We start from the raw sequence: 12458 nt of genomic DNA on the forward strand, positions 1-12458 counted from the left end.
TTATTTATTTATCATCATGATGTTTTTTATGAACCGAGGTTTCATCCGTTATGAGTCTGATCCAAGAGCGCCACCATGTGGATGTGCTTTAGTAGCAGAGGTTATGTGTTAAGGGAGGGGGATTTGGCTCACCAGGTCACAGTGCATTTACTGTGTTTTTAACACAGGAACAAGAAACAGGGTACACAAGAGAAAAGGACTGCATTTTTTTTTTCACTTCTCAGTAAAAAGATTTTATTTCCCTGCAACATCAACTTTACATGCATAGTGGGTCAAGGAATATATTACAATAGATGAAAAACGAAATTAAAACATACAAAAGGTGCGCAGGGTATGATTTCTATTTTATATTAAATATTGATTTACTGTGTATTTGTTAGTGTTTACCTTGAGTCTGAAGATGTGTCTGGACTATGTCCATCAACCGAAGGACAAAACTGTGTTATTCATGTAGAATATTTATGACAGAAATGAATATTTATTTCATTGCTGTCAAAAAAAGTGTCCATTTTTCCACACCTTATTTGAACATAGCAGTAATACATTATGTGAACAATGTTTGATAAATAAACATCCCATAAAATTGTGTGGAGATACATTTTTGAGAGCGATAATATTTCACTGATGTTGTATATGTGCATATTTAATTTTTTTTAACTTTTCTACCAATTGCATCTTTAATGGTGTAATTCATTGGAACTGCCTCTTTAAAGCAACAATATGTAGAATTTCTACCTTATAATAACAGCTTCAAAATCATGTTGATGCTCCACTGACCTAAACAAGGGAGAATAGTGTCACTGTCGTTGCTACTCTAGGCTCGACATGCTGTACTATGTAACTTTGAAAAATCGGGAAGGACAACACTTACGAGAAATGTGTAACGCTGCATAACCCGAGTAATATCTGAGTCATTTCGGGTACGATTAATCTGCCATATAAGTCCATGTCCTTCTTTCACTTTCAGTGATGGTTCTGTTTTTCTCATATCGTCCAGAAAAACATGTTCTTTAGTGGTCGCACAAAATGCAAATTACACTTCCTGACAGTAAGGGGAGCTCAGGAGCAGGAAATGCCAATTTTTCATAGTGTTGCTTTAATGGGGTAATTCATTGGAACTGGAATTACACCAAATAAGCCAGAACTGATGTATCTACGTCCTGAAAGAAAAGAGATGCCAGTCATGACAGACATAAACCAATTTGTATAAAGAAGCACTATTTATACTTTTTATTTATACAGTTTTTTTTAAAGATGAGAGATTTTTGTGTTTGACTGAATGAGAGATTGAGGGAGTCAGTAATTACAGACAGCAGCATTCAAACTCATAATTATCTAAATTAATATTTTACAAAAATCACGGCTTAAGGACAGGTTTTTGACGTGTGTATAATAACACTGCTTTAGCGCCATGAGTTCACTGAACCACAGCTGTGCATGTCAAAGCAGCAGGAGGCTGGGTTTGGTACTGTACCTTACTGCTACTTTTACTACTACAGAAATAAGACCACTGGTTTAAGGTCTATCTGAAGAGGACTTGACTCCTAACTTAATTACTGAATAATCCATGAATGAAAAATAAGAATTAAGGATTATAAGGATTTATGTTAATAAGTTAATAACATGCAGATTTAAGGGGTTGACGAGACTTTAAGGGCCATGATGCTTTATTTAATTGAAAAAAAAAATGAAAAACAGAATAATACTTGCTGAGTGGATCTACATTTTCCTGTCCGTTCTTCTAAAGCGGCTATGAGAGATCGTAGATCATATAAAATGAGTATAATATTAAAAGACATAAATAACTATTTTGCATGAAAGCAGCATAGCAGCTCACACTACATACCCTTCCCTATAAACTGCTGAGCAACTGGTGCAGAATCTTCCGTGCATGAGAAACTGTAGCTACATGGATTCTCTTTTTTTATTTTTTTATTTTTTTATTTTATTGTTGCACTACACCACCTTCATGCATGACTACTGAAGTATTTAATCTAGAAGTGTGTGGAAAGTCCTTGATAATCAGCATTTACTGAAAGGAAAAAAGAAACTGTAATAATAAATAATGCATTTGTAATTCAATGCAGTTCAATGCAGTAGGAAGACATAGTATCTGTACAGCTTAGATTAAACACACTATTATCCACCTGTAAGAAGTGTGACATTCACAGTTAAAGAAAGGGCTTCCAAACAGAGGTCCATGTATGTAAATGAAGGGAACAAAAAGCCATAAAACTAGCATAACCCTGCAACCCTCTACAGAATACACATAGTGCTGGAGAGGTGGTATTAAATAAATACAGCTAATCATGTACAAGAAACTAAACACCATCATTTGGAAATGCAGACATTTCCTCTTGAGCAGCATTTATGTAAAATTATGCTCATATATCAATTCTCATCGCTCATCTGTACATTTCAAATTCAACCGCCGGATTATGTGGCTCTTAAAAGTACTTCAGTTCAATATGTAGGATGGCCTCGTTAACGGTCATGCATAATTAAGTAGCAGATTTCAAGAAAAAAACACAACAAGAGGACAGTTTCCCGACTCCTTAAAGGAACACTCACAGCAAGTATGGAATCACCTGCTGAAACTGCATGTTTTCCTAACAGCAGCAAATCACAAAACAGAACATCAGGCTGCTTAACTGCTCAAATTACAACAGAAATCATCCACATGATGCAACGTGGTTAACTTGTGCTCGCATGCGCTGTGTGTTTCTATTTATAAATACTGGAGTTACATTAAATCTTTGGTCCTGCGATTCATTATTACTACATCTGAGACCCTGTTATACATAATGATTACATGTTTACAGTATATTTAATGGAAGTCACCATTTCTTTGCTTCCCCGTCCCTTCCGTTGCGGTGTGTCATTTGTAATACATTAAGTATATTATATGCTCAGTGCTGGCAAGCAATTCAGTTCAGACAAACGCTCAAGCTGTTGTTTTTTTCTCTTCTGACCAAAATTTGTTGACATTTAACATGAAAAGAAATGAACTGATAAATTCCTCATGTTATATGTAGAAAATTTTAGACATGTCATGTATCTTATTGCGATTCAGAGCTCAAGACTTTGATTAAAGTATAGGTAAAGCTCTACTGGAAAACAAAGGCCACGTATTTCCGGCATGAAAGTGCACCTTCAGGGCCCACGCACACACACCCATACGCCCTCGCAACCCTGCAACAGTCCAAATTTCACACACGCGCACACCCACCCACACACACCCGGCACAACAAAACCAGTAGAATAATACACACTACATGCATGAGTCACATGTAGCATCCACAAAAACACATGCTGTGTACAGATAAACCCTAATATTTTCAAAGCTGTTGAAGAATAAACATATTGTTGGTGTTCAGATTGAAACCTCTTAACCTCTTAAAAGCTGCTAATTTTGTTTATTCTAATGCCATTCGTGGGCTAGAGGGGGATAAAGCTCCATTCAGTAACTTTAGGATGAGTTGGGGATGAGGTGAGATGGTGATCATCCAACAACCTCACTAACACTCTTGTCGCTGAATGCAATTAAATCCTCACAGCAATGCTGCACAATATGGTAGAAAGCCTTCCAGTAGACTTCCTATTGACAGTAGACAGTTACTCCAACAAAAGAAGGATCATTTTTTTATACCCTTGATTTCAGAAGAAACAATGAATAAGTAGGCTTCCCAATACAATTGTTCATATAGTGTAGATAAATATAAATACAGAGCAACCACGTGGACTGTCTGGGAGGTCCTAAGACCACTGCTGAAAAAACTTTTCAGACTTTTTTATAGTTCCCAAGTGTTTTCATACCAAAACCTACATGTTAAGAAAGTGTTTGTCTCTAACACTAAATACTTTGTGGAGTGAAGTAAGACATAAACTCATTTTTAGTCCACTCAATGTCCTGTCCTTTCAGTAGACAAGCGCAATACTACAACCACACTGTCAAAAAACAAACTGCTGTACTGGACATGCTTGTTGACCTGGGTCTTTAAATTGTGTACCATGAAGGTTCACTACTTTCACTTTACATAAGCAAAGACCTGAGGAGACATCATTCGGTCTTAAGCTTGCTTTGCTAACTTCATTATCACACACAGGGCATACATAATAGGCCAACATAAAAGTCCACATTAATAAACACAGTAGCAACTTGTTAAAAAAGACACATTATGCACTCATCCCACCACCTGAACCAATCTGAACCACTCATCCCTCAACATAAACCAATCTGTACCACTCATCTGACCACAGACACCATGCTGTACCATTCATCCCACCACAGAAATGGACCTAAACCACTCGTCCCACCATAGGGGCCGATCTAAACCACTTATCCTACTACAGGAACTGACCTAAACTACCCATCTCACCATAGGAACCGACATGTACCACTCATCTCACCACAGAAACCAACCTGTGCCACAGAGTACCACTGTTTGAAATAAATTATAATGGCTGGTTATTTACAGAAACAGATGTCCAAAAGACCTGTAGTATCAAGGTTTCACCATCTAAAGGTTCTTTTCTTAGAACCATATGTCCAAGCCAAGAACCACTTAAAACTATAAATAATATTTTAAAGAAAAGTCACTTTCTTCCAAAAAGGCTCTGTTTCGGATATAGAAGGTCTTGTTTCAACAGCAACAATATGCATTCCTCAACACTGGCCACAATCACGCTGACAAACACACACACACACACACACACACACACACACACACACACTAGAAGTACAGGTAGTAGGTCCAGTAGAGCAGGTTAATGAAGATGAAGGACAGGGGGAAGGTCAGCCGGGAGTAGTTATCAATGTAGTGCGGGTTCTCCACGCGGCAGCAGTTCAGGAAGCATAAGATGCGGCGTGCCACTGACAGGGACTTGGCGCAGCCGCTCTGGGGCTGGGAGGAGGTCTTCTCCTCTTTACTGTCACTGGGAGTGGGGCTGCTGGTGCTGCCGGCACGGGACAGCATCTCCTCCCTCTTGCGTGCCCGCAGAGCTGCAGCACTGCCAATGGAAGTGACGATTCCATTCATCTCATCCTCGCGCTCCTGCATCTCCTGCCCGTACTGATAACCACACAGAGACACACACCAAAGAGCTTGTGAACACAATGCACACTTTTAAAGAGTCTGTGCTCTATACTGTTTTTGTGTTTTAATGTTGTCCCCGAGGCCCACTAATGATGTTTGGGCAGGTTTACATAATAAATTTAATGTGACCATTTTTCTCACAGCAACGCTGCAAAAATTAGTACAAAGCCTTCCCAGGAGAGTAGAGACAGTTACTCTAACAAAAGCAGGATAAACTCTTTTTAATACCCTTGTCCATATACTGTATCTGCTGATTAGTGTTCCCACACAGCCAAAACACATCAACACCCACAGATTGTGTTAATCTATCTATCTATCCACATATACCAGCCACACACTGCTGCTCTGTGTGTTTGTGCTTTTGTGGGTTTAAATCTGTATTCTTGCCAAATAGTACTTTTGCTTCTTTGTTTTAGATCTTGTTGCTCTGAATCTGAGATGTTTGGTCTACATTTGGGCATCATTACCACCATGTTTACTGAATATGACTTATTGTTTCTATACACTGAGAATGGTCACATCCTTCAAACAACTTTAAACATTTTAAAAATCATGCTATGTTTAAAATAAAGAAAACTATACTGTTTATGTTGTGACAGCACAACATCATCCAAAACAGGCTGTTTTTGCATCTTAGCTTCCACATATACATTGTATGAACATGGAAGTGATGATGTTTCTAAACATTATTTAACAACATTTAAACAATATAAAAAATAAGCTCCCAAAGAAAGGGAAGGGGACATTTATTTTAATGACATGGCCTTTTAAAAAATAGCTAATGTAGTTTAGGCAAAATAACACTTACAGAGGCAACTACTGCATACAACACTCTGTAATGATGATGATGGTGATGGTGGTGAAAACGACAGTAATGGCAAAAAAACTGTGATCTAGAAAAAGACACATTTTGTAATGATTTCATGATGATGATAAAAATGAATCAGTTTTCATAAAAAAAAAATAAAAAAAAAGAATCAGGTCTTACCATGTATGCATTGGCTGCATTTGGCTGGTGCAAAGTGCAGAAATGAGCAACAGCATACTCAATGAGAGCTCCAAAGATGAAGCTGAAGCATATGCCCAGGTACACATCGATCGCTTTGATGAAGCAGTTTGCATTGGGCAGAGAAGTGCGTGCCCCCATCATCAGAGTTGTCATGGTTAGGACTGTGGTCACCCCTGCAGATAAATAAAGATGGCAAAGAAGAAAAGTCCAACACAAGGAAAATTCCATGCCATTTTCCTTTACTATACAAAACCAATGAACGGACCAAATACTATTTACCTGACTGGAAAAGTAAGGAATTAATAACATAAAAATAATAATAGTAATAATAACTGATGGGTGAATGCTCCATTCCAGTAAACAGGAATCGAGGATGAGCCATATATGTTATAATGGATTGGGTATCTGCTATTTTTAACCCAAACCAGTTTCAGTCTTTATGTTAACCAAGGTTTTCAGAGCATGATTTATGGCTTCTTTAAGGCACCATTTATCATCGCCAGACATCATTCCCAGACAGCAGCAGTAAGGACGTTCTCAAAGGTAAATAAAAGAGTTGAGAGTCAACAGTGTCTAACTATTTTATAGTGGAACATGAAAACAGAACATATCTGAAACCATATAAAACTATTAGCCAAATGCGGTGTTTTAAAGGAGCGGAGAGCTAAATTGTCATGGAGGTGAATCAGACTGGATTATAAGATATTAAACACACTATAAAACAGTCATTTTAAGAAAAAGGATCTACTAAACTAAATAAATCAGTCCAAAATGTCTCAATATAAAAACTTGGACTGATGAAATGCGAGTGACTCTTAATGGGCCAGATGGATGGGCCTGAGGCTGGATCAGTAAAGGGCAGAGAGCTCCACTCCGACTCAGACGCCAGCAAGGTGGAGGTGGAGTACTGGTATGGGCTGATATCATCAAAGATGAACTTGTGGGACTTTTTCGGGTTGAGGATGGAGTGAAGCTCAACTCCCAGACCTACTGCCAGTTTCTGTAAGACACCTTCTTCAAGCAGTGGTACAGAAAGAAGTCGGTATCGTTCAAGAAAAACATGATTTCATGCATCCAAATACTCCACAGCGTGGCTGGCCAGTAAGGGTGACATGGCCCCCTTGTTCACCTGATCTGAACCCCATAGAGAACCTGTGGTCTCTCATAAAATGTGAGATCTACAGGGAGGGAAAACAGTACACCTCTCTGAACAGTGTCTGGGAGGCTGTGGTGTCTGCTGCACGCAATATTGATCATAATCAGATCAAGCAACTGACAGAATCTATGGATGGAAGGCTTTTGAGTGTCATCGTAAAGAAAGGTGGCTATATTGGTCACTGATTTGTTTTTGGTTTTGTGTTTGAATGTCAGAAATGTTTATTTCTAAATTTTGTGTTATATTGGTTTACCTGGTGAAAATAAACAAGTGAGATGGGTATATATTTGTTTTTTATTAAGTTGCCTAATAATTCTGCACAGTAATAGTAACCTGCACAAACAGATATCCTCCTAAGATAGCCAAATCTAAAAAAAAAAAAAACTTCCAAAAATATTAAGCTTTGATATTTATGAGTCTTTTGGGTTGATTGAGAACATTGTTGTTGTTCAATAATAAAAAGAATCCTCTCAAATACAACTTGCCTAATAATTGTACACACACTGTACATTTGAATGATACATCATTTCAGGCTATGATCACCAGAATGAGAAAACTCTGTACCCACCTATGCAGATGCGAGCAGGGACAGAAGACTGACTGATCCAGAAGGAGACCCAGGACAGGACCACCAGAGCACTAGATGGCACATATGTCTCCAGAATGAAGTAAAGGATGCTTCGCCTTAGCTGGAAGTGAAAGATGAGCTTTGGGTAGTTACCTGTAAAAAGGCAGTAAACATATTTTTTAAAACTGCATATTTGCCACATTAGCAACGAAAATCCAGCATCATGATGACATTACACAATATACATATATATGTTTATAACTATATAGATACCAGCAGTAGGAGTGTTTTATACCAGTAGAAAGAATCTATGACATAAAACATACAAAAAAATACAGCAAAAACTATGAAGAATGTGCTGGTTTTAGTTGTTAAGCGTTGGTAGATTGGTTTGAAGAGCATAATTTGAAGTACACAGGTCTGGTTGCTGACTTTTCTGTGAACTCCAGTCACTGTATGGGTTTGTTCAGTTCCACCAACAGTTCACTTGATTTACTGTAATGAAGGGCTGATCAGATAAGCTAGCTATTGGATTATAACTGTAAATGCTGGGTTTCCTCAAGGACAGATTTGGAAATAGTTAACTTAACACAATGACAATAACTTGTTTTATTTGTATTCATACATACATACATACACTCATATTATCATAATCATATTAATACTTGTACTGCCCAGATTACCAACTTCACATACCATCTTCTTCATATGTACATGCATGTGAACATACCAGTCTCATAGACAGCTTCAGACTCCGAGGTATAATAGTCCTCTAGGGTATACTGGGCCAGCTGTAGAGTATCAAGCCCGCTAACTGACTGGTTCCCCCGAGTCCAATAGAACACCACATCCTTCACATTATAACCCCCTGCAGGGATGAAAGCACAGTGTCAATTAAAAACCAATTATCATCGCATAATTCCAGTGCAGAGACATGCCCTGTATCCATGCATGTAGTTCTATTTGATGGTACTGCTCCTCTACTACAACATTAAATCACTCAATCAGCTCTAATACAGGTTAGTAATAGGTTAAGCTCATACAGAAGTCAATATTATTCCAGAAACATTAACGTCACCAACCAGAGAATTCACTGCCAATTTGTAGCACTGTGGGACCACCAGAAGAGGGCACTGTCTAGTCATCTTAGGCTTCTCTGGGATGTTTTTACTTGCACGAACCTCACCACACACAATGTTTGTGCATTAAAGAAACACTTTTCCCTCCATGAACCCTATAAAACACATCCTATGCAGGAGCTGTTGGCCCGAGTTCCATCCCCCAGGCCAAAGCGTATTTTACGAAGATAAGAGGCATCCATAATTGATCTGTGAGGGGTGAAGCAACTTTAGCACGCTTGCTTTTTCAGTGCACTGCTCCTTATTTATCTCTTCTGCATATGGCATGTTGCACCAGCTCCCATTAAACCACAGAATCCTCCCGAATGTTTGGGTAGAAATGTTTAAATTGCTCGGCCACAGGGTTGCATAAGCATTACAGGAAGAAATGACTGCCCAGAGCTTAAAAATAAATAAAAAAGAAAGAAAGAAAGAAAGACAGAAATAAGTAAAAATTGTGGGGGTTATTTATTTCTTTATTTTGGGAGGTGAGCTGGTGGCAGTGTGGCACTGGGTGTTCAGTGTGTGGGCAGTGCAGATGTATGTGTACCAGTTCTGCATATAGCTGACAGATGTTAATGTTATAGCTGAAGATGTTAATGTATCAGACCCACATAATGTACCTTAAGGACATGGAAAAAGCCCCTTGTACAAAAAAATGCATGTATGCCAGGATCAGTTAATGTGATTACAAGGGCTTGTGTATGTGTTTGGAAAATCCTGCATCATGATGCAATTTCTACAGTATATGTGGCACCTAAATGGTGCGTAAGCTCACAGCTACTAATATTTTAAGTGAAATACTGACAGTTAGTTTAGAGATGTGGACTTGGTAAAGTTTGTATGTATAAAAGGGTCATTATTTACATATTTATTTCATATTTTATTCCTTCCCTAAAGCACATTTACACTGTTTGTATGGTTTTGCATACCCCAGTCTTTTACGACTGATATACACTCAACAAGCAATTTATTAGGGCCACCTGTTCATCCATTTATTCATGCAATTACCTAATCAGCCCATCATATGGCAGCAGTGGGAAACATAAAATCATGTAGATATAGGTCAGACAGGCTGGTTAGAGTATCTCTATAACTGCTGAGCTCCTGGGATTTTCAGCACACCAGTCTCTCATTCGGCAAACATTATAGATGTGAGAGGTCAATGGAGAATGACCAGAGTGGTCTGGGCTGACAGAAGGGCTACAGTAACCACTCTATACATCTAGGAATACACAATACCTCCAATGAGGGCGAATGGGCTACAAATGATCATGTCAGGTTTTACTTCTGTCAGCCAAGAACAGAAAGCTGAGGCTGAAGTTGGCACATGCTCATCAAAACTGGACAGTTGAAGACAGTTGCAGAAAGCAATCTAGCATAACACATTTCCAGAGGGTAGGGTTAGTTTTTTGCAGATCTGGCAGCCAACCTGCCTTGTGTCAACAGTCCAGGCTGGTGGAGGTGGTGTAATGGTGTGGGGAATGTTTTCCTGGCACACTTTGTGTCTGTTAATAGAAAACAATTATGGCTTAAATGGCTTCACAGCTTATTTGAGTATTGTTGCTGACCATGTGCTTCCCTTCGTCAACACAGATCACCCAGTTTCTAATGATTATTTCCATCATGGTGATGTACCATGTCACAAAGCAAGTCACACCTACCTAAGACTACCTGTCTCCCTGCAGTACATATTGCACTCTGTTCTGCTATTTCCAGTTCAAAGCCAAAACCCAAGGTCAGTGTGTAGATCACCACTTTCTCATACTGCTAGTGAATCAGCGTGTGTTCACTGCAGGAGATGAAGATCACTCTGGCCTGACACTACAGTAAAACGCCGCAGGATCAAAGTCCACTCTCCGTAAAACATGGACAAAAAAAACTTCAAAGACAGCTAGATCCAGCAAAGTGCCTTTCCTCAACAGCTAAAAATTGATCCTTGTGATTATTATGATTCTCTATAAAAGATGAATCTATTCATTATGTTCACTTCATTAGCAGTGAACCAGTGTGAGTTACCAGTTGAGCATATGAATAAATAATGGAGGCTTACAGCTCTCGAGCTGAAGCGTGCAAGTTTGTTTGTCCATGGGGTACTTGGTCAGGTCCATACTGCAGGCCACTGTGGTAGTGATTCTGCAGATAGACAAGGAAAGAGAGAGAAAACTGTAAGAGCATAAAAGAATCAAAGATTGTGTGTGAGTGAGAGGAGTAAGAGGAGAAAGAGTGCCAGAATAAAAGAAACAAAATGAGAGAGAGAGAGAGAAAGAGAGAGAGATGGGACACAGATGAGAAAGAGAGGGTGATAAAGAGTGTGAGTGAGAGAGAAGAGAGAGATTGAGCGAGATGGAAGGAGAAAGAAGTCTAGAGAGAGGGAGAGAGGGAAAGAAAAAGAGGAGAGAGAAAGACTGAGAGTAAAAGAAAGAAATACTGAGAGAGAGAGAGAGAGAGAGAGAGAGAGAGACTGAGTGAGAGGAAGAGGGGAGAAAGAGAGGGAGAGAACGTGAGAGTAACAGGAACAGAGATTAAAAAAAGAGGGACAGAGATTGAACGTGGAAAAAAGAGGGACAGAGAGAGAGAGAGAGAGACACAGGACAGAGACTGAAAAGAAGGACAGAGAAAGAGGGAGCGAGACATGGGACAGAGACGTGAAAGAGGGACAGAGAGAGAGAGAGAGAGAGAGAGAGAGAGAGAATATATCACTGTGTGTGTGTTAATGCTGCCGTTCAGCTTGATGACAGTCAGTCTGCTGTAGCGGGACTTTCCAGCTTAATCCTGCACACCAGCTGCTCAGCATGCGCACACACACTCAGTGCCTCGCCTGCTCCTGTCCTGTCCTCTCTTATCCCCTTCTCATCCCACCTCACTGCCCTTCTACACTCTTCCTTACTTTCACCCAATCACCGGCTCCCCTCCCTCCACGTCCTCCTCACGGTAAACCCTCTCGTCTTCTCTCACCCCCCCCCCCACTCCTCTTCCTCACTCATGTTTAATACAACAGCAGCAGCAGCCGGATGAGTGAGTGACAGGTTGAGAGACGGTCAGAGACGTGTGTGGACCTGAGGGCGTAGAGCACGGTTCCGTTGGGAAATATCCTGATCAGTCTGTTTTCCACAGTGATGTCATGCAGGAAGGATTTCTTGGAGTCCACGATGAACGTGTCAGGAACCCAGAGGAGCTCTACCAGCCTGCCGTCCAAACTCAGACTCTTATTGCCATCGAAGCACAGGCGCTCGTCTGTCCAACGCTGTCGCAAGAAGATAGTGGCTGTGTAGTCCTGAAAAAGGAACACACACACACAAAAATGAATTTCAAAAAGTCTAATATCGCTTATAGTTTTCTCCATCCTTTGAATGCTCCATTGACTTTCATTAATTTTTTTTTCCTTCTCCTGTAAAGTTGCCCTTTTGGAGATAAATGTTTTTCTTTGGACAGCAACAATATCAAGTCATTTAAGTAATTAGTAGGAAATTAGGAAGCATTAATACAGTTAAAATAAAAGCAATCACTT

The 12458-nt window shown here is 39.6% G+C and overlaps 1 protein-coding gene across 1 annotated transcript in view; it reads right to left on the reverse strand.

Annotated features, from left to right (window-relative positions):
- Window positions 1-229: 229 nt before the first annotated feature.
- gabrz (gamma-aminobutyric acid type A receptor subunit zeta) overlaps window positions 230-12458 on the reverse strand; it is a 43630-nt gene continuing 31401 nt past the window's right edge. The window contains exons 5-10 of the mRNA XM_072667397.1: window positions 12007-12224; window positions 11001-11083; window positions 8560-8697; window positions 7830-7982; window positions 6085-6278; window positions 230-5072 (exon numbers count right to left, since the gene is read on the reverse strand). Of these exons, the coding sequence (XP_072523498.1) occupies window positions 4734-5072; window positions 6085-6278; window positions 7830-7982; window positions 8560-8697; window positions 11001-11083; window positions 12007-12224 (1125 nt within the window). The 3' untranslated portion in view covers window positions 230-4733. The remainder of the gene's footprint in view (window positions 5073-6084; window positions 6279-7829; window positions 7983-8559; window positions 8698-11000; window positions 11084-12006; window positions 12225-12458) is intronic.

Source organism: Salminus brasiliensis, chromosome 22 (assembly GCF_030463535.1).
Source record: "Salminus brasiliensis chromosome 22, fSalBra1.hap2, whole genome shotgun sequence".
In the NCBI taxonomy this organism is placed as follows: domain Eukaryota; kingdom Metazoa; phylum Chordata; class Actinopteri; order Characiformes; family Bryconidae; genus Salminus; species Salminus brasiliensis.